This window comes from Rhinolophus sinicus, chromosome 16, assembly GCF_057876585.1.
Source record: "Rhinolophus sinicus isolate RSI-liver-muscle chromosome 16, RSI-T2T, whole genome shotgun sequence".
In the NCBI taxonomy this organism is placed as follows: domain Eukaryota; kingdom Metazoa; phylum Chordata; class Mammalia; order Chiroptera; family Rhinolophidae; genus Rhinolophus; species Rhinolophus sinicus.
The window spans coordinates 192,364,322-192,386,603 of record NC_142516.1 but is presented as its reverse complement, the minus strand read 5'-3'; the positions used below and the strand labels follow the sequence as shown (position 1 = coordinate 192,386,603).

Here is a 22,282-nt window from a genome sequence, read left to right as displayed (position 1 = left end):
AGAATGCGCGTGTCTGACGGCGTCTGCTGTCCTCCATGGCAGCAAAAGAGCGCACAGTCCTATGTGCACTCGTAACCTGTGGTCACAGTGAAGTGCATTAAAAAGCCAAAAAAACATCGTCACAGAAACTCAAGTGTTAGATAAGAAGAGCCCAGGGTGGAAGGCAGAAGAGGGTAGACAGCCAACTCAGGCCACGAACGCAGAGACACAAGGAAGTGGCCGTGGCAGCAGCTGAAGGGCTGCTAGAGCGATGGCTGAGGACGTGTCAGTGTTGTCAGGCCCCGAGTCAGGTAATGGCAGTGACACGCAGAAAGGCAGGTGGTGGCCACGTCACTGTCCCGGGCTCCCCACCATGTGCCTGGTCCTCAGGACCCCGTGTGCCAGCGGTTCTCACATCCAAGTTACAGGTGGGGAAACCAAGGCTCAGGAGTAAGTGACCTGCCTGAAGGCACATGGCCAGACAGTAGCCAACAGGGTGGGAACGCGTAGCCCGGGTGCCAAAGAAGAGAAACGGGACGAGGGCGGGAGCAGTGCCCCGTCTGCCACTCGGGCAGACAGGCGGCGGCGGCCGGCAGCCAGGAGACTAGGCTGAAGCTGCCCTGGGGGCTGATGGTGGCCCGTCTGCAGGCTCACTTCCCAGAACCACAGCTGGTGGGGCAGGGATGGCAGGGGGGCACTGTCTGCACGCAGACGGGACAGAATTTCTGTGCCCATCAACGAGACTTCCCACCGCTGCACGTGTACTAGGGCCCTGAACAAGCCACCAACAAGCAGCCATGATGCCCTCTGTCCCTGTCACCAGGGGCACTCACACCCATTTCCCGGGCTGGGGTCACAGCTGCAGGGCCCTGCGTGCTGTCATCGGACCTGGCCCGACCTCACTCTTTTCACGACACTGGTGACATCGCATCCCTTTGTGTTCTTGTGTGTTTTTATGTGCTGCTTGTCTGCTATGCAGAGTTTTTACTTTTCCTTTGTGTGTGTGTTTGTGGAACTGTCCCCAGACCCTGCCACTGGGTCCCAGCAGCCCCATGTTAACTGGGAGCGGTCACCACTGTCACACCAGCTCATGGGGTGATTGTTGACAGCCTCGGAACGCATGTTACGGTTCAGTGTCATGTCCTCCCTAAGAATGTGGGTTTACTCACGAACCACAGTCCCACCGGCAGCCTGGGTTACGTGTGCCCCAGGGGCTCTGAGCCCCTCAGAGAAGCAGGGCCGCAAATCATGTTTAAGTCTGACCTTGGGAACGGTCCTGCGGGAAATACAGCACCTTTGTGTCTGCTGTGTCCCTGCCGGCCATGTGCAGGCTGTCGGAGGCAAACACAGTGAGCTGGGCTGACATCCAGGCTCCAGGCCGGTCTTGCTGGTACCGGCTCCGGCCAGGGGAGCCCTCACTTCCCACAGAGCCAGGCCACGCACAAGACAGGCACCAGGGCACGCGGGGCCCTGCCTGCTCCCAGACCACAACCCCCTCACACTCCCACACACGTGCACACGCTCACACACCACACACGAAACTGCTGTCCCCTAAACAGGGCACGTTCAAGAATGTCCTCCCTCCCACCTGTCATCGGGGCCTGAGCATGGCTTCAGCCCCTCTGACAGGCCTGGGGAGTGATGTGAGGACTCTGGGTCCCCTGGGGCCTGAACTCCCTTCTCGGAAGGCGCCCACACTCACCCTGCGGGGAGCCCTCACACAGCGCTTGCCAGAGGCACAGGTCACTGAAGATGCAGCACCTTTGCTGACTCACCTTTCTGCTCAGGGCCTAGAACACCCTGGGTCTTGTCAAAACGAAGGTGTGCATTTATTTCTCAAAACTTTAAACTCCATTTCTACTTGCTTGTGTCCAGAATTTCCTCTTGGGAGAAGAGTCCTTTGATTTCCTTTCCTCTGTGCAAAACAGAAATTCCTCGTCATTTCTTAAATTTGCTTTTTTTTTTTCCCTTCTATCTATATAAAGCTGTCTACGCCCAGGATTTCTGAAACTGACAGATGTGTAGCTCATCCTGCCGTATGTGATTTTATCACGTTCTCTCTGCCTTTGCCTTCACTTCTGTTGGAAAGGGCTAGTCCCTGGATGCAGTGCCCACCTCCCTACAGCCCTACGACCTTAGAGCCGAGAGGAGAGGTGTCAGTTCTCACTGTGGACAGACTTACCCAAACCTGGCCCCTGTGCAGGGCTCCTCGTCCGTCAAACAGGGTATTCGGTGTCCCCTCAACGTTGCGGTCAGGAAGAAAGGCCTCAACAGAATTATGAAGACTTCCCTCAGTCATGCGGCCACTCTGACTGGCTCCAACAGCTATGTTTTCCTCGTCCACTATAAAAATAAGATCATTATAATAGAGAAAATGTGGAGACTAGAGAAAGGAGCACAAAAATCCTGTTCTGTTTTGGTTGTATTTTCTAGTCACGTCCATAGCATGTTTACGTATCTGTGAATGTGTGTTTTATGTACACACACCTTATGGTTGTATCGTGCTGTCCGCTCATGTGCAGGTTTAGAGTCATTGTTACATAAGCACCCTTCATGTTACAGCGCATATAACTGTCATCTCAATGGGCGGTGCTCTGTGCTGAGTAAATCCTAATTTACTGCATGTTAACTGTTCTCCTACTTTGCCATCCCCGTTTTTCCCCATTTCACTTTATAAATAATACTATGATGAATACCTCACACATTTGTCAGAATTCAAGATAATTTCTTTAGATTAGAATCCTAAAAGTGGCAAATATTCTGACCATCCTTATGATAAAAATGAGTGCTCTTTCCATTACAAAAATCTCTCTAAAAGTATGAGTATAAACTCATTTCACCCACATTGTGTATCTATCGAATTTGACAATATCTACCCAAACTGTAGAAGACGACACCTCTGACCCAGCAAACACACAGGCTGTGAGTGTATTCACAAAAGTTTGCATTCACACACACATGCAGGCATGTATTACAGCAGCATCATTTATAACGGCAGGAAAGTAAAAATAAGCAAATCATCCCTCCAGCAGAGACTGAGTTACATTCGTGAAACAGAACAGCATGCAGTTAGCGCACAGGGAGCGTCTGCACTCACATGGAACGTGATCCTGAACACACTGATTCTCATTGAGATCCTCTCGTGTAAAATAATAGTGATAACAGTCTTCACATCCAGCACGAATAATAATGAAACATTAAAGCCATGCCCACCTAAAACTAGGAAGAGACATGGCGATCACAGGCTGAGGCTTTTCCTCCAGGAGTGTCAGCCTGTTTCCTCTCCCAGCTGTCAGCACACACACAGGTGCTGCAACTCCAGGGCATGTTTTCAGAATTATGCCAAGAAAGAATGGGTGTACCTGCCCGTTCTCCACAGTCAGTGACTAGCTGTGACCTCCAGGGTCTTCCTGTGGCCGTATTTATCTGGCCACAGAGGGTCAGTCAGCACAGAGCGTGGCTCTGCGGTCAGAGGGCTCCAGGCATGAGCCCTGGCTCCGCCCCGACAAGCTCTGCACCCGGGGAAGGTACCTTTTCTGATCCCTCAGCTGTGCAGTGTGGCTAGACACAACAGTGGACTGTGTGCAAAATGTCTGTTCCACTCTTAGCACAGAGGCTGGTGCCTGGTGGGCAGAGAATAAATGTCAGCGGGTAGCGTCATCACTTCTGTGAGCCACAGATTGAGTTGGCCTTGTGGCATCGCTTAGCCTCTGCGCCATCACGAGCCACGGTCCCAGTGGTTACGTACTTTTCTCTCATAACCGACATAACTGCGTGTGTGACGGTTTATTGCTTGTCCTCGTAGCGGTCATCAACAGTCCTAAGAAAAGGCGTGTCTTACAACTCTGCTATGACATTCTGGATTGCAGTTGAAGTTCTATTGCTACAACAGGCAATATTTTTTTTTTTTAATTTTATTAGTTGGCAATATTTTTTATGAAAAAGGAAAGGGACAGTTGAGTAGCTCAGATAATATTTATGACTACACTCACCTTTGGCTCCACAGACTTTTCGTACTGAGAACTCTGGGTTTTGGTTGTGGTTTTTGTTTTTTGTTTTACAAAATGTGCTTGGCTAGAAGACCCTCCTGTGTTAACTTTACACAGCTGGTGACCCTTCTGATTCTCCGTGGGTTTGGGGAGGTTTGGGACAGATACAGCCAGTGAGGACCTTGTGTGGCATCACAGATCCTGTCCTCTTCTGACATCGCCCTGCTGGGCACAGTCCTTTTAGCAGGTGTGACACGGCCCCAGTAGGGTTGGCGGGGCCACTACCTCGCGTCCCTGCTCACGGCCTGGGCTCCTCTCCGTGTGTGTGCGTGGCTGCTGCCCTCAGCACAGTCCTGTCGAGTCGCCTCCTTGTTGGCTGTCTGCTTCCTGCAGCTCTGACTTTCTTCACTGTGGGGTGTGATAAGCCCTCGTGAGTTCTATAATAATGCAATCCGACGAAGCCGACTTTTTACCTGAGCTGAACTGGTGATTTTATCTGCATACCTTTAAAAGACCGAAGTTCAGTGTTGAGTTCAAGTACTTGTGTAATATTTGACAAAACACAGCAGCAGCAAAATGACACCAACATGAGTGCGTTTCCCTCTGTTTGTGGCGCTGCATTAATGATATACATGTGATTGATCACAGCACACGAACACACACAAAGCAAGTCCCTGGCAGGGGTCCCTCGTCTTGGCTCTAAACCAGGTGTTCTGTGTTGAACCAGGTGGAAAGCGCAGCAGATTCCGACACGGAGAGCCGCGGGCTGCGGGAGTACCATTCGGTGGGTGTGCAGGTGGAGGACGCACAGCGGTAAGTCAGCTTCACGGCACGCGCTCCCGGTGTGGTGGCTGAAAAGCTGGCCACAAGCTTCCTGGTCACTCTGACCATCCGTAACTCACGCCACAGGTGGAGACATGGTCGCGTGTTTGTACTTCTCAGTTTCCACCGTTCCAGTATGAATGGGGATAAGTCTTCCTAAAGTAACTTACCACCCGTGAAAGCAGAGTGGTTCATAGTTCAGGAAGTCGGTCCTTTATCCAAAGGCAAGAAATAGGCTGAGTTGAAGCAAATGCGTGTTTTCTCACCTTATAATGTTAAAAAGAAAAAGAAAAACAGAGGGAGAGAATGAAAGCTTAGGACCTTAGCAACTTCGTGATTGTTTCACTTGAAAGGACCACCTCCGATCTAACATACAGAGCTGTCCAGTTCAGTGGTGCTACTTTTGTATCAAGAGCAGGGTGACTGATTTATTTTATGTTTAAGTTAGCATACCTTGTGAATTTTATGAAAAAATATAAATTTTAGTGAGCACATCACACCTGGAACTTCAATCAGCATCTAGTTGGTAAAGCCCTGGGTGGCGTCACTCAGAGTACAGGGTTTTAGGGCCCTTTCTATAAAGATTTTGGCGGCCAGGGAATTCAGACCGCAGACCAATGGCCCTCGAGGTCCCAGCAGACCTGTTAGAACCTGGCATGTGCTGCGCCTGGGACCCAGCTGCTGCTCCCGTCCCCACCCGTGCCTGGTTGTGCTTTGCCTCCTCCAGCCGACGGTTAAGTGCAGACTCCTCAGCAGCTGCAGTCACAGCCGAGTGCCATCTGTGGGTTACAGCTCTCACCCAGGCATATCTGGACTCCGATTATACACTTGTTCCTGTCAGTCACTTCAGTAATTAGCTATTGGAAATGGGTGACACTCAAATGCATACAATGCTGAAGTCAGAATTTGCATTCATTATTTTGCATGAAGGACTCACTGAGGATGATACCAAGTTGTTCAGATGGGAGAAGAAACCCGTGCCCTGAAATGTGACATGGCTACTGACCACACCTCAGCAGGATACAGGTGTCATTACGTAAAAGAAGCAACTCAGGGCTTCATTTTACAGGCAACCATGGGGGTTGTGTAAACTTGTGCACGTTTCTAAAGGGAAGGGAGCCGTCCAAGATGGCGTCTCATGGAGCCCAGTCACCTCACTGTGGCCTGCAATAAACTGAGATTTTAGGAGGTGTTTGGACATTGAGACTTGGGTACACGTTAGTGGTTCACTATCTGCAAACCCAAATGTTGTTTCGCAGAGGAAGCAGCAAGATAATGCTGACAAAGGTGGAGACCCTGGTGTTCCCTGAGTTGTCAGCGGGCGCGTGCTCTCTACCCGCTGTGCTCACACAGCGTCATCTCAGGCCGGCTTCTGTTTGTCTTCCTTCCCTCCTGTGCAGGCACGGGCGCTTCAGGCGTTCCAACAGTGTGACGGCCGGCGTCCAGGCGGACCTGGAGCTGGAGGGCTTCCCGGGGCACATCACCATGGAGGACAAGGGCCTGCAGTTCGGGTCCTCCTTCCAGCGGCACTCGGAGCCCAGCACCCCCACGCAGTACGGGGCGGTGAGGACGGTGCGGACGCAGGGCCTGTTCAGCTACAGAGAAGACTACCGGGCGCCCGCAGACACAGCCACCCTGCCCCCGCTGCCCCCGCCAGAGCCCTGGCTGGAGCCGGCCGGCGACACGGCCGACAGCGGGGGAATGTCCCCATGCCGCAGGGACGGCTCCTGGTTTCTGAAGCTGCTGCACACGGAGACCAAGAGGATGGAGGGCTGGTGTAAGGAGATGGAGCGGGAGGCGGAGGAGAACGACCTCGCGGAAGAAAGTAAGAGCGCGGGTCCCCGGGGGCTTTGGCACATGGTAGCCTCGGTAAAGCCAGCAAGCCGGGCAGTGTTAACGGGGGAGTCCCTTTGGCAGTGGAGTGAGTTATAGCAAGTGTGCTTCCTGCCATCTCCCCCTTGAGTCTGAGAAAAGCAAAATAGTGAACCTAAAACCATGAAGGGTCTGTGTTCCGTGTGGTCAGGTAATGGTGCCGATGGGGCCATCCTCATCTTGTAGTCCACGTGCCACTTCTCTTTAGTTCTGGGAGCAGTTGGATGTGGAGCATTTTGACCTTTGGGATCTCCTTCTGGATTCTTCCATTAACATAAACCTCCAACAGACATTCATGAGTAGCGCTCGTGAGTGCGGCAACCGCTGTCCAAGAGGCTGCGGGTTGACACAGAGACGAGTCAGGTGCAGTGTGGACCTGATGGCAGTGACCTAGCAGTGGCAGAGGAAGTCCAGGGCAAACCCACAGTGACTGGGCGATACATGGGACAAGTGTGATGCGAGCTGTACAGGCGGCGTGTGTAGAAACTCAGAGGTTCAAGGAGGCTTTCAGCGGGGGGGATTCTGAGACGGCTTCACAGGAAAGGTGACATTGTGCGTGGCCAGGAAAGGGGGCTGGCTTTGGTCACGCAGGTGGCGGGGAGAGGCAAAGACTGGGGCACGAGCCCCTGCGTTCCCACCTCTCTAAGAAGACTTCATTTAGACATGGACCTTCCCACCTACATGCAAGAATAGAGGCCGGGCCACTGATCGCTCGGAGGCCCATGACTGCCATCCTCCTGCCCCTGGGGACATGCGTTTCTCAAAGGGCAGGACAGCCCCTGTGTTGCCCCATATCCCTGCCCTCTGCTGTCATTTGAGATCTTAGGCTCCTTGAACACAGTGATTATATTTGATACATTTTTTATCCACCAGCAGTCCTGGGCCATGCGTGGCCCTCAGTCCTGTCACTGAGAATGAGAAGGGGGAAAGGCAAGAGGGAAGAGAGGGCCAGTCTTGATCAACAAGGACATTCACACTGTACTCACACCTTCGTAAAAGCGCGGCTTCTAAGCACCAGCAAGGCCTTCGGTCGCCCTTGGGCCCCCGATGTCCTCCTTGCGAGTGTCCTGTGCGCTCTGTCCTGTAGGTACCTGCTGAGGAATTTCAACTGCGCGTGGGGTTTGTCCACTACTGTTTAATAATAAGTGGAATTGTGTTGCTCTAAGCCTTGGACGCCAGAACAGAAGCATACCCACTTGACACTTTCTGTGATTTTCTTAACTACTTAGGTGTCCCAGCTACCGTGATCTTAGGTGACAAAACACGTATTACGCCTCCTGCGTGCTTCACACAGAAACGAGCACCAGAGAAGTCAGGTTAGACATATCCCTAATAATTTTTACAAGGTAAGGTAGCCTCTGACCCTAGTCTCGATTGAAGAAAAGATACAGGGTTATTTGTTACGGCACTTTTAGAAAGTAGCGAATAAATGAAATGGCTTATTAAACCAAAACTCTGGCCTCTGAATTTTGATATTTCCATTACATGGAATAATTTTTCCCAGACTAATATTGTGACTACAGTTCACCAAACTGACTGAACGAATTGACATTTTCAGTCCTCTGTGATTAATAAAAACTATCATGTGCTCAGAGAAATACTGTTTAATTAAAGTCATGTTAACGCAGCCTTCCTATTATTAATACATAGATATATTCTGGAGGGATTATAAACCATTACTAGACTAGAGTTTGGGGATTTGTGTATTAATTATGTTACATGAAACAGGTAAAAGAAATGAGGTGAAATAAAAAATAAATGGAATGTTTTCTGAAATAAATTGTTCCAAAGCTACAGACAGCAGCCTCATCCGGTAGGTCCAGGCAGATGGAGTCGGGGAGCTGGATGACGGGGGCTTCCCAGAGGGGTCATCCCAGAAAACTGCCCACAGTCAGTCCTTAGTGAGCTCAGGGTCACCTGGTAGACAGACCTGACCCACAGGCTGGAAGAGCGGGGCTTCCGTGCTTTCCTCCCCCAGGGGCCCCTGACTAAGAGTGCGTGAGGGCCGCCTGCCCTGGGTCACCGCATATTCACACGGGCCAGGATCAGACGTGTGGTGCTGTCTCAGCTGGCTGTGCAGTAGCCACAGGAAGAACAGACAACAAGCAGCTCACAAGGACCCCAGGAGGCATGGACCACATGCCAGAGCCGGGGGTGTGGAGGCCGTGGCCACAGAGGCCAGCACGTCCCAGATCAGCAGAGAGAGGACACAGTGAAGAATCAGGAGCGATGACAGTTGTTCCGTGCAGGTCACGTGCTGTGTGCAAGGTGGCTGCTGTCCCATAGGGACCTGGCATAGCTTGGCGGGGCAGCCGTGCCGCCAGCCTTGCAACAGGAGGCACCCGGGGACTGTGCCAGGTTCTTGCTGAGCGTGTGGTAGTGCCCTGTGGGCATGTTCCACGCGTGTCAGCCCCCAGTGGCCGTGCAGAGAAATGTGAAATGTGTGCTCGATAAACATGAAAATGGTGACACTGAAGACCTGCAGGGAGGAGCCACGGTGACCCCCCACAGCTGCTCGCTATGCGGAACCCCCCCCAGGGGTCCCAGGAGATCAGAGTGCGAGCAGATAGTGAACGATGGTTTCAAACCACCTGCAGATTCTACAGAAACCCAGTCGAGAAGGAAAACATAGTGTAAATGTTGTCTGTGAAACACACTTCATAGCATGTGTGGGCAGAGTCGGAAACTGCAGACGGCACGTGAAAAATAAACGAAAGGAACATGTATGCTGATCAGACTTCTTTGTACTTCAGAGGTGAGGGTTGTGTCAGGTTCTCTGCCAACTTGCATTCTGATGAGCATTGGTCCTCACCTGCACCTCTTGAGAGAAGACGTGTCTAAACTGGGACAAAACTGGGGAAGTGTAGTGGGAAAGAATGAACTGAATCTTCCCTTCAAGTTCTGTGCAATCGCAGGAAGGCATTTCCATTGCAGGCACCAGACAGAAGAGTCACCAGCTCCCCCTCCTGCGTCACCAGCCACTCTCCTCGGCCGTCCCAGCAGCGCTCGTTCACACCCTCTGTACTAACCTTTCGCTGCGTCAGATCAGCAGCTGGAGAGCCCGTCCACCTGTCCCGTTGTGCTAAAGGCTGTGGACTGAAGTCTTTACATCAGGACTTCTTTTGAATTAGATTTTCAGAAGAATAGGAAAATTAGGGACTAAAACTTGAAATTGTATAAAACGCATTGAGTTTTCAATTACCATCTGAGGAAGTGCACCTGTTTGTCCCTTGCCTCTATTCCTGCAGCAACAGCTTGATGAAAACCAGCCTCTTAAGTGTTTGCGTCAGTCACACAGGAGCTGGGGGCTTGCACGTGGGAAGTCACATTTCAAACCACTGGCCCATGTGGGAATCCACCCGGCAGCCTTTGGAGTTAGGAGCATGGAGCTCCAACCACCTGAGCCACCGGGCCGGCCCCTGTTTTTGCTTCTTGACTGACCCACTTTCCGACGTGTTTGTTTGTTTTTCTAAACAGTTCTCGGCAAAATCCGGAGTGCCGTTGGGAGCGCCCAGCTTCTGATGTCCCAGAAGTTCCAGCAGTTCTGCTGGCTTTGCCAACAGAACATGGTAAGCAAACGCTGGGGGACGGGCCGGCAGCCGGAGGCGTGGCCGCCTTCGCGTCCTCCGAGCTCCCTCGCTTGGTAAAGATGCCTGCACGTTTGCAGACTATTGAACGAGCAGAGGACACTTCACAGTTCTGGGGGCCCTTCAGAGGTGCATGGCCTGGCGGGAGCAGGAGCAGGAGTGGGAGGGGACAGCAGTGTCCCCTGGGGCGCCATGCGGTGCTGCCTTTGCAGCTGGACGCAGTACAAGAACCTTAGGAAAGGAGACGGAAAGCGAATTACTATTACAGCCGACCTCACAAATAAAGACAGTGGTAGTAGGGGGCTTAAAGAAGAACATAAACAACTGCATTCAAAAAGATTGAGGAGATTTTAGAAATAATCGGGGCTTTATACTGAAATGAATATACCATGAACTGGATTAGTTGGTACAGTAGGTATTTCACTTGGTTCTGATCTTCCTGAAAATCAGAGGGAAATAGAAACCAGGTATAGTCATACCTGCATGTATTTATGCTTATATACAGTTACATGTATGGACACGGACCAGCTACGTGTGTGTGTGTGTGTGTGTGTGTGTGTGTGTGTGTACATGTACACATTTCCTTATCTGACACATCTCCTTATCGGACTAAAGAAAGTAGTCACTTAATATTATTTGGAGAACTAACTTAATAGTATTCACATTACTTTACAGGCTATTTTGTAATCCATACGTTGGTTTCTTTCAGACTAAGCATTTTCATTAAAATGCAAGTAAGTTTCTGCCAGGCCTCTCACAGCTGTGGTGCTGGGTGACTCGGTTTTATTTTGTTCTGTAATTTGCAAGGAGACAGTGAATGTATACAATGTTCTTACACATCGAAGGAAGCACAGCACACCCGAGTGGCCAGTTCATCTCTTTCAATTAGGATCCTTTAAAAGTATCTTTCTCTAATATTTTCCAATTAACCCCATTAACGTTCATCATGAAATTGAAAGAGTTACCGCACGCTGCCTGCAACGTGGTTATAATCAACATTTCAGAGGAGGAGACAGGGAGGCTAGTGTTCCTTGAAAGAAGCGTGTAGGCGTGGGCACTTTGTTTAGCAGGCCTGCTATGTCACACCTGTTTAGTTCTTTAAAGGGCCTGCTCTGCCCACTGGAGAGCCAGGTCCCCTGAGTCACGCAGGTGTCTGTGGGAAGTCATATCCAGAGCACCTGCCTGAGCAAAGAACATTATCCTCACTTGTAAAATGTCCGTGTCCTCTCTGCCCTAAGCAGATAATATGAGACTTGAGAACTATGCACCCTAATAGTTTTGATGCCTCTTATACCTGTCACGTGGCGTTTTACGTTAACCTTTTAAAAAATCCTTTTGAGCTTTGAAATGTCGGGTGTGGCTGCCTCCTTTCTTTGGGCTTCCATCTAGGACTAAACAAAAAAGTCTGAAGCACTTGCAAGGGGGGCAAGACAGCATGGCGGGAGCAAAGGCACCAGCAGCCCCGTGCCCTTAAGCCAAAGGCCTGCAGCAGCCGTGGCTGCGCTGCTGGCTGCTGCAAGCTTTAGGTTGGTAACTAGTTTTCAGTCAAAGGAATGACCTAGAAAACAGTCCAAACCCGCCCCACACTTAGGGTGGGCGGAGCAGACGCTCCCAAAGTCCGGCCATGCGGTGTGTCTGCAGACACATGAGGAAGGACCTGCCCTTGAGCTGGTGGGTTGACACTCGTGCTTCTGGGACCAGCAGTTCTGCTCCCACCCCACCCCCCATGAGCCTGGTGGGGACACGAATTGCATCGTAACCTGTTGGGTCTAACTCTGCGTTTGAACAGGACCCACGGTCCTGTGTGTGGCAAGCACGACTTCCCAGCCAGTCTTGGCACATGCTGGATGCAGAGAGAAGCTGTGGGACCTGGGTGTCAGGGTCCACGTCACAGGGACCTGTGCTGTGGGAGCAGGCAGCTGTGTGTCTGGTGACCAGCTGGCCGAGGACACAGTGTGGTTTGGCTTCGCTGGGGAGAGGCATGGCTGGGCACACGGCTGACATTACAGGAACTGTGCACACATAGCAGGGCACAGACGCACCACTTCCTCAGAAAGAGTGGAGGCTATGGAGCCCGGTGCTGGCTGTGCCTGGTGACGTGACACCGCACAGCCTCTGCCTGAAGGGAGCTGCAGAGCTGCTGTTCTGCCCGCCCAGTGCGGTGACAGTGAGGACAGGTGCCTGCCCTACTGGACAAGCTCCCGGGCCGCAGCACTGAGAAGGCATCTGTAGACTTTCTCTATGGACACACGGCCAGAGCCCAGCACTGTCATGCCCAAACCTATGGAAGGAGGGCCCTCTGTACCTGTGAGGCCTTCCAGAGGAAGGAAGCTGCACTGCCCTGCACACTCAGATTGGTGCTTACCACAGCCCCTGGGGCAAGCCTGCGTGGGGCCTGGGCAAGCGCGGCAGCTGCACTGCTGGTCCTGCCATCACACAGCAGGCCCGGCGGCAAGGGGGTTTGTCCACAAGCAGAGGCTGCTGACTGAGACTCACAGGGAGGGAGGGACCCAGTGCCCAGTGTGGCCGGCCTGACACCCGGGGCCTGGAGGTCCCACAGCTGCCCTGTCGCGGTCAGCAGAAGAACGGCCGCACATAAAAACCCTCAACGGCGCCCCTCACTCGGGGGTGGGGGATACAGTGCGGGTTTGGGCCCGGGGACTTCGGGCAGCAGCTCCCGCCCTCCACACCACTGTCCACACTGGCTGCCATCTGGCTGCTTCCGGCAGAGAGAGACTGGGGCCAAAAAGGGGTCATCTGACACAGATTTCAAACCAGGCCAAATGTCTATGAACCCCTAAAATTCGTATGTTGAAATCCTAACCCCCAAAACTGATAATAGCAGGAGTTGGGTCCTTTGGGAGGCGAGTAGGTCGTGAAGGCAGAGCGATGTGATGGGATTTGTGTCCTTCCTAAAGGGGCCCAGGGGTTCCCAGGCCCCTCCACCATGTGAGGACGTGGAGAGAGGGGAAAACGCCATCTGTGAGCCAGGAAACGAGCCCTCACCAGGCACCCGAGCTTCCAGCCCCTGTCCCCAGCTTCCCGCCTCCAGATGTGAGAAATGTGTCTTCTTTACGCCCGTCTGTGCTGGGGTGTCAGAGCCGCCCGACAGACTGTGACAGGTTCAAGGATGTTTAAACAGAACCAAACTGGAGTTCGTGTGGTGCTTAACTGAATGACTTATGAGTAAACTGAAAATTGCATATTTTAAGCATATTCAGATAAATGTTTACTCGCCAGCAGTTGCTCTGACTGTTCTGTGTCAGCTGGGCCCCCACTGAATCGAGGAACCACACGCGAATGTTCAACCCAGGGTCTGTGAACCCACGTGCCTGTGGGCAGGTGAAGTGACCGAGCTAAGTGCCTGCGCCAGACACAGGACGTAGGGTACAGTGCCAGGGAGGTGCCATGGGCTGTGGCACTCGGCCGGCGCTGTGCATTGTGGGAGGGCCTGGCAGCCAGCCCGTGATGGAGTGAAGTCACCCAATTTTAAATGTAGACAACCCACTGAAACTACATCCACCAGGCGCTGGGTGGAGACCAAATGCGTCCTGGGGTCACATTCGGCCCATGGGCTCCCATGTGTGACTCTGTGGCACCACCTGTCCCTTCCAAGGGCAGGAAAATCCACCTGGGAGGCATCTTCTTCCTTCCTGAGGTTTGATTGTCTGTCCTCCCTCTCCGTGGAGCAAACTCAATGGCCAGTACCTTGTAGGGTGTCGATGGTCGTCAGGCAGAGCAGAGACACAGCTGGCTCTGAGCGCACTGCCAGCACCGCCACCGCCACTGACCAGACCCGCCTTCTGACCAGAACCTCAGAGCCCTACTGCTTGTTAACTGGCAAGCATGTCAAAACTTTAGTGTTTGCTGCCATTACCGGATTTTAAGACAGAATTTTCAGAATGAAACAAGGAATGCATGTGATATATGTAAATATTTGTAGTAGACTTTATGCTTCAGAGCAGTGCCAGGCTCAGAGTGAAACTGAGAGGAAGGTACAGAGATTCCCCACACACCCCCTGACCCCACACCCACAGCCTGCCCGCCGTCAACAGCCCCCCAGATGGGACAGTTGTGACACCTGATGAGCCTGCCCTGACACGTCATCACCCAGCGTCCACAGCTCACATCAGGTCACTGTTGGTGTCGCTCCTTCTGTGGGTTTGGACAGATGTGTAATGACCTGTAGCCACCCTCACAGCGTCACACAGAGGCGTCTCACTGCCCTAAACGTCCCCTGTGCTCCCCGTTCACCCCTCCCCCTCTCCTGACAACCACAGATCTATTACCGTCTCCATACTTGGGCCTTTTCCAGAATGTCACCCAATGGGGCTCACACAGTGTGCAGCCTCTCCATAGTTTTAAACTGTCAGCAGATACTTGTGTAAACAGTCCCCGACCGTCGTGGGCCCTATTGAATGCTGGCATCTGAATCCAAGCTGGGCCTCTCCCTCGCTCCACTCCTGGAGTGCACTCTGCCAGCCGCACACTTTCCTGGCTCTGAATCACACGTGTCTTCTTAGGACCCCAGCGCCATGCCCAGACCGACCTCCCAGGACCTGGCGGGCTACTGGGACATGCTGCAGCTGTCCGTGGAGGACGTCAGCATGAAGTTCGATGAACTGCACCAGCTGAAGCTCAACGACTGGAAGATCCTCGAGTCTCCAGAAAGAAAGGTAATCACGCCCCTGAAGGCCGTGTCCTGCACCTGACCCAGTGTGGAAGGGGCCTGCCCCAGCGGCTGCCTTGTCACGTGCTCCTCAGCCTTCAGTCAGCCATGCAGGGTCGAGCATGAGTGTGTGTGTGTGTAAGTAGGGTAGAATCAATGTCATTGGCAACGGGTAGTGACGTCACGTGCAGGGACAGTTTCTTTCCTGCTCTACGTCTCGGACGTGATGATTCAGAGAAGACACTAACCGAAAACCACATGTCAGTCTAGTGTCGTTTCTCATGGAGACCTATCCTCTGAATGGTTTTTGTCCAACTTCCTTTGGGTCGTACTAAGATGATTTCCCACAATGTGACAACGACTGTCTCCTATTCAGATAATCTTTCTAGTTGCATATGTGGGATTGAAGACAAGAAGACATTTTGAACTTTATTGAGCAGTTTGATTATGTAAACTTCCTATCCACTGGTCAGCTTTGGCCCTTAAAAATAGGCAGAAATTTTCCACTAAACTTGAACCTGTGATTTCACTTCTCCACTTAAGATACCATCTCGAGTAGGGCTAATAGATAGGTATGAATTAACAACAAATACATTGTTCTCCTGACATTTTAGAGAAGTTCTAAGTGATCATAGCCTGACTTTCCTAGATAGATATTACCAATTAAAATAAAATGATAAACTCAAGTAATCCAACATACTTTGGGGCAGTGGTGTTTAATTTATAGCTGAGGGTGTGTATCAGAATAATTAGAATGAAAGCTGTCATCTCCTCTTCCCCAGAAGGCGTCACTCACTGTGTTGGTGGCATCCAGGCTAGAAGCGTAGGTGCCACTGCAGAGACTGACCTGCTCCTTGGCACAGGTGCACACACAGGCTGGACGAGAGCCATAAATGGACATTAGAAGTCCAAGTGATCTGTAGTTGGCTTTTGAAGGGGAGTATGTCATCAGTAACGATCCCAAATGGGAAAGTTACTCTTAAAAATACTAGTCAGAAAACATGATAAACCAGTCTAGAGACATGCGGGATCCTGCCGGTTCCCTTTCTTCAGGAAGGGCCAGCAGTGTAACCCGTCCTACCTAAGCCGTACGTGGACAGTGGTCCCCAAATGAGAACAGTGTCTTGCTGAGGCCAGCACCCTGTCCAGAGACTCAGCAGGCCTTGGCACCACAGAGGTTTTCAGCCATGTCCTCTGATGCTCCGTGGATCTGCCCAGAGGCCGTGAGCCCCGTAGACAGGACTCACACAGGAATTGTCGATGTGTATTTTCTCCAGTCCCATATTTTAGAGGCTAGCAAGAGGAAAGAGGTGAATACAGTCATGTACTTAGAGCAGGAATCAAATGTGGAACTAGCTTAAAGGTTTAATTAATTAATTTCCCCACTGTTGTGCTGCACACGCCGTCAGGACGGCTCATGGCGCTGGTGCAGGTGGTTTGCAGAGGTAGCCAAGTTCAGATGCCAAACAGTCTCCCTGCACCAAACAATCTGGCACGAGACTGAGGTGGGGCCATGTGAGCTCACCCTGCGTTTGCCACGTACACTCACTGGAATGCTTCTCCCTCTCCCAGCACACACCCACGTCCGGCCCCTTGGGTTTGGAGGAAGCTGAAGGGAAAAGACATAGGGAGGGGTTTTTCCCCCAATAAGCAGATACCTGCTTAGAAAAGGAGGGGCCTGGCCCCTGTGGCAGAGCGCCCTTTCCCCGGACGGAGGGGCTGGCTATGCAGGTTGGAGCATCACGCCCCAGAAGGAGCATGCGTGGGTCCGCCTTTGTCAGGGAGGAGCGACAGGGCAGCACGGAGTGGGACCTCTCAGGGCCGGGCCGCAGGCGTCGCGTGTGCCTGGCTGCAGAACTGTGGGATTTACCTTTCTGAAAAGGGCACACCTGTCTTTGGGTGTGACTTAACTGAGAACACGACCTAAGAATCAGGAATCATCTGCATCTTTTTCCCAGCAAGTGAGACGTCATCACACATGTAATGTGGAGGGGCTTTAGGCCCCTGGTGGAGACGTTGGTCTCTGGCTCCCTGGGACACCCACGCAAGACGGTTTTCATGAGCTCCTCAGAATCTGGAGTGTGTTGAACAGATGGTGGCATGTGACAGGGATGTCCAGTGGTACCTTCCAAAATCCCTGGGACCCTCGAGAACTTGGAATTGTGGGTATTTGCCAGGTGTTTAGCGACAAGAAGGTGGGAGGAGATCCGAGGGCAGGAGGCATAGTGTCAGCGCAGAGCTCGTTCCTTACCTGCCACCTGCCAGCGCTGGAGGGAAGTGACAAGTGTCCCCAGCGGGAGTGGGCGGGTCCCGTCCTGTCCCCTCCCGTGGCGCGCAGTCTGCGTCGGAGGGTGCCCGCCCCCTCGTGGGCTGGTGGTGACCCCCTAACATTTTGGGTGATGCTTGTGATGCTTTTCAGGAAGAAAGAAAGGTCCCCCCTCCGATACCAAAGAAGCCCCCTAAGGGGAAGTTCCCCATCACGAGAGAGAAGTCGCTGGACCTGCCGGACAGACAGCGCCAGGAAGCCCGCAGACGCCTCCTGGCCGCCAAGCGGGCCGCCTCCTTCCGCCAGAACTCGGCCGGCGAGCGCGCGGACAGCATCGAGATTTACATCCCCGAGGCCCAGACCCGGCTCTAGGGCTGCCCCGCCCCTCCAGGCGCTGTACAGTGTGTCACCTCCCTGGTCACTTCTGTCCCGTCTGCCCTTTCCCACCGTCCGCCCTCGTGTTGTGTTCTCTGTGCCATGCCCTCACTGGAATGCTTCTGATTCCGGGGCTCGCCCCGCCTGTGGCCAGAACGACCTCGTTTATTCACTGGACGGCCCGACTTACAGTCAGCTATGAGGGATAAGCGTGGGGACACCTAACTTAGCCACTCTGTTCTCAGAGGACAACAAGAAACACCTCTTGGGATGGAACCCAGCTCACCTTTTGTTACTTATATTTTTATAAACTGATAATTAGAGGCGAGAATAACAAAGAATTATAATGGGGTGCATCTCACCACTACTAGAGGCATTAGACACCCCAAGTGGAAGGTGCTACAGGCGGAAGTGTGGAAAAGGAAGACCCACCCCCTAACCGGGGTCACCTTCCCCTGAACGCAGCTGACCCATCATGAAGTCCCTTGTACCAGGTTTCCAGTTGTGAGGAGTCACGTCTGCAGCCACCCGCCTCCCTTCCAAGTGGTTCTCCAGAAACCAGCGGTCACAGGTCACAAGCCTGAGCCCGGGGACAACATCCAGCACAGCCACATGAGATGGTCACCGACCCACGGGGAGTGACAGGCAGAGAGTGGGTGTCTTACAGAAAGCTGGCTCTTCTGGAGCAGGATCCCAGAGAGAAAAGATTGTCTTTACTCCAAGGTCGTTTTTATTCCTTTGAAATTTAAACTCACACACAGTTTTGTCTTTAAGTTCCCCCATTACGCTTTGTGTGATTTTCTTTTTTTATAGCTGTGTATATAGTCTCAAACTGCTCTATCAGTTGACTTTTCAGGGTATCCTAAAAAAAAAAAAAAAAAAAAAAACACAAAAATTTGCTTGTTTAAAATGACAGTTGTGATGTTGTAAAAAGCTTAAGAAACATGAATGTGAGTGGTAAGTATATCTCAGTTTAAATGGTAAAGAAGAAAGGTAGTTTACATTTGTATTTTTCCAGAATTATTTTGTCCTATGCAGTATTGCTTAAGTCAAGAATTTATTTCTTGCCTGTTTTAGACATGACGGAAAAAAAGGTCACATGTGGTGATTTCCAGCTGTGCACTCTAAGACGAGTAACCGGTTTTTATGATTCTGATTGGCACCAGAGAACAGTAGGAAGGACCCGAATGAAAAGGTTCCATTAAATTTAGACACAGTGACCATCCTTTCAACACAACTTGTGTGTCGCTATTCAGACCCGTCTTCAGAGGAGGAGCCTGTCAGATTTGCCCACTTGATCCCAAACTCAGCGCTTTCCCTGTCGGTCAGGCACAAGCAGGACCGCACGTGAAGGCAGATGCTTGCGCCCAGCACCTCTTCCTTCCCACTCCTCCTTCACCAGCTCAGCCCCTGGCAGAGCCACTCCTGTCACCTACTGTCGCACTTTGTCCCCTCACCTGTGACTCGCACTTTAAATGTGCCCAGCTGTGTGCAGCCTGACACCTTCCCGCGAGCGTCCGGGCCGGCCGCGCAGGCGGGCACACCTGGCATTCTCCCTTGTCCTCGCACTCCACACCCCACGATGCTCGGGCCGGTGAGCACCGGGCAGAAAGCATGGCGAGCTTCAGAGTCTTACTTTTTTAAAGCTGAGTAGTTAAGAACTCCCTGTAGGAAAAAAACCCTGTAAATTGAACCTCATATCCAGTATATATTTTACCAAACAGCCTTAAAATATATTTGGAAGCAAAAATCAGTACGAATGTATATCCTTGAAAAATGCAAAAAAAAAAAAAATGTCCCTGAAATATTCTTCTATAAATGACACTATTTCCCCAGAGTGTTCAAAGCATTTTTTCTACCTAAATAAATACCTAAATCCTGAGTAGTGTACAGTAATGATGCTTCTTCCTGTATTCACTGCACTATGTTATAAACAAATGTATCTGCAAGTATTGGCTTTTTAGACTTGAAAGTGACATATTTACGATGAACTGCTCTCTAGAGATAACCATGGAAGAGCACAGCCAGTGTCTGTCCCTGACTTAGAGGAAGGGGAGTGACACGCGCCCGCCAACCAACCGTCTGTGAGACCTCCTGGCAGCTGATGCGTCCCGTCTCCTTTCCTCAGACTGGTACAAAACACGGGACAACGAATTATAAAATTAGACAATAATTATTTATTGTAGATTCCAGATTCTCTGAGCCTGACTTGAATGAAAGTAGTCACTGAGTTTGGATTAATTTTTTTATGTTTTGTATACTCATTTTTATCTTAAAATCCCCAAAAGTCTTGGCCTGAACCATCCCCAGGTGAGCAAATTACCCTACAACTAAATTTGACGGCGGTCATCAATTTGAAGTGGAGAGCACACAGGAACCCGTTTGGTCCACCAAGTCCCAAAGAAGGCTATGTGATGCCCGATGGAGTGTCACCTGCCCACGTGACATGACTAAGTGCAATATATCCAGCTCTCCCACGGTGACACCCACCATGAATGCAGAGATAAGCCATGTTTACACATTTATATGTACAGACAAATAAAACCGTTTAGAATACTCGTGTTAGTCCATTAAGCTAATTTATTTCAGTCACTTGTAGCAGGTACGTAACACTGAGTTACTGTATGGTCATTTCACCATGTTATGAATGTGATATTAACAAAAGGTGAGGCGTCCATGGGAGAATGTGGTTGGAAGTGAAAATGCGCAGTGCCACGTGGACGCGAGCAGAAAGAAAGTCGGCGGCTGTGCCCGCAGCCTGCGCCTCCTGGAGACAGGTGGCGCTGCTGAGCGCCGGCTCCTTTAGAATTCCGTTTCCTCCCAGCCGACAGCGTCGCCCAGCTGGAGGCTCCCTGGACTTTCAGAATCAAAACACAAGTGTAATAAACAGGGTCCTGAATGTTCACAAAACCCAGGAACGGCGAATGTCACCTGTTAGCATTGTAATCCATGTCACGCACCTCCGCTGGCTGTCGTATGTGCGATGAGAGATAGCTGTCACCAGTGGCCACCGTGACCGTTTGTTCTCAGCAGACTTCCATCACCACCTAGAGTGATGTCTGCGGAGTGGAAGTGTTACATGATACCAAAAAGTTACACTTATGTTTAAATGAAATGTGGCTGATGTTTTTACTTCAGGACTGATACTGATCAGTCGAGCATTTAAAAGCACTTAAAAGAGCAGCATGTGACTGGGAAAACAGATGGCATTTAAGGTTCCCTTCTTTTTTTATTATTGTTAAAGGAGGGCACAGCTCACAGTGGCTCATGCAGGAATTGAACCAGGAACCTTGGTGTTATACACGCCATGCTCTAACCAGCTGAGCTAACCAGACACCCCAGGTTCCCTCTTCTTAAAGCAACCACAAATCCTGTGACCCAGGGCAGTGGGGTCCCCCTGCTGGCCCCATGAAGTAGCCGAGGCGCGATAGGCAGATCGCACAGGCCAGCACTCGCAGGTAAGTGTGCCCCCCCCCCCGGGGTCTGTGGCCTCTGCTCGGGGTCTGTGGCCCCCCTCAAGGTCTGTGCCTCCCCTGGGGTCTATGGCCCCACTTGCCTGTCCTGACTTGGCCTTTCTCAGAGCCACACTGAGCTGCTGCCATTGCTTCCACCACTTTACTTAAAAGACCTGCGTTTTCCATTCTGTCCTGTCCTACTTTTGTCAGGCCCCACCCCCACCCCAGCACCGGTGTGCTGGAAGGAATTTGGTCCCTTGTCCCACGTTGCCGACATCTGGTCTAAGTGCGCTCCTCATAACAGCGCTCTGGTTTGGGACAATCCTTTTGGTGGCGAGCAGGGAGGCCTGAAAGAGGTCTTCTGGACGGAGCTCATGCTCGATGCCCCTGCCCAGTGGTCATCTGGGCGGTCGTGCCTCCTGCACTGCCCACGCCGCGTGGGGCCAAGAAATCGTCTCCAGGGACTGTCAGGACGTCTGAGATGTCCGTGATGTCTCCCTGGTGGGTTACACACAAGCACCTGAGCAGAGGGTGTGGTAGGACTTGCTCAGGAAACCAAGCCCGTGTACGAATCCTTTCCACCATGATTTATGAAAGGACTCGGTTAAGAGAAACCACCTCTACATGAATTGACCACATATCTAATAGCTTAGTCTTCCACTTGCCCTTTTTCCTTCTATAACACACTTAAAACTGGCAAAAAGAAAGCTATATATTTTTCTGTTCTTAATCTTTCAATGGAAGTTTTCAATCACTTGGCATTTCCTTGAAAACATCCCACTTTCATCCATGTGTGGTTTAACGCTCTTTTCCCAGGGGTTGGTAAGACTACAAAGGAAGTTGTACGGTGCCCTTTGTAATTGTATTCATGTCACTCTCAGCTGTGAGACACACAGCACAGCGGGCGAGAGGCACTGATGGGGGCAGGTGGGGGGAGGGCTGTGGGAGCTCTGTACTTGACTCTCGGTTGTTCTGTAAACCAAGATGCCCCCCAAAACAGCTTATGCACTAAAAATAACATCAAAACAAGAAGCAATGACTAGAAAAAGTCAGATGCAATAATTCAGATGTTTGCAACTTCCTTTCTGTTACTTGACGTTTTAAAGGAGTTCCCTTTTTAAAAATAGCACATTGGAAAGACTTCTTACTTTTGCTTGTTTTTTATTTGTGAGTATATATATAGCATCACTTCATATGTTCAGACAGTTGTTACTTGTTTCTTCATGAAGGCGATGAGCAAGGCACAGGCCGTCATCTCAGAGCGAAGC

General features: G+C 51.4%; 1 protein-coding gene across 6 annotated transcripts in view; it reads left to right on the top strand.

Moving 5' to 3' along the window:
* Positions 1-19,455, top strand: part of DLGAP2 (DLG associated protein 2) — a 451,130-nt gene extending 431,675 nt beyond the window's left edge. For all 6 annotated transcript variants that reach the window (XM_074329261.2, XM_074329259.2, XM_074329260.2 and 3 more), the window contains 5 exons: positions 4,696-4,781; positions 6,191-6,615; positions 10,140-10,231; positions 14,773-14,925; positions 17,338-19,455. In XM_074329261.2, coding sequence (XP_074185362.2) covers positions 4,696-4,781; positions 6,191-6,615; positions 10,140-10,231; positions 14,773-14,925; positions 17,338-17,556 — 975 coding nt within the window. In that variant the 3' untranslated portion in view covers positions 17,557-19,455. The remainder of the gene's footprint in view (positions 1-4,695; positions 4,782-6,190; positions 6,616-10,139; positions 10,232-14,772; positions 14,926-17,337) is intronic.
* The last annotated feature ends 2,827 nt before the right edge of the window (positions 19,456-22,282 follow it).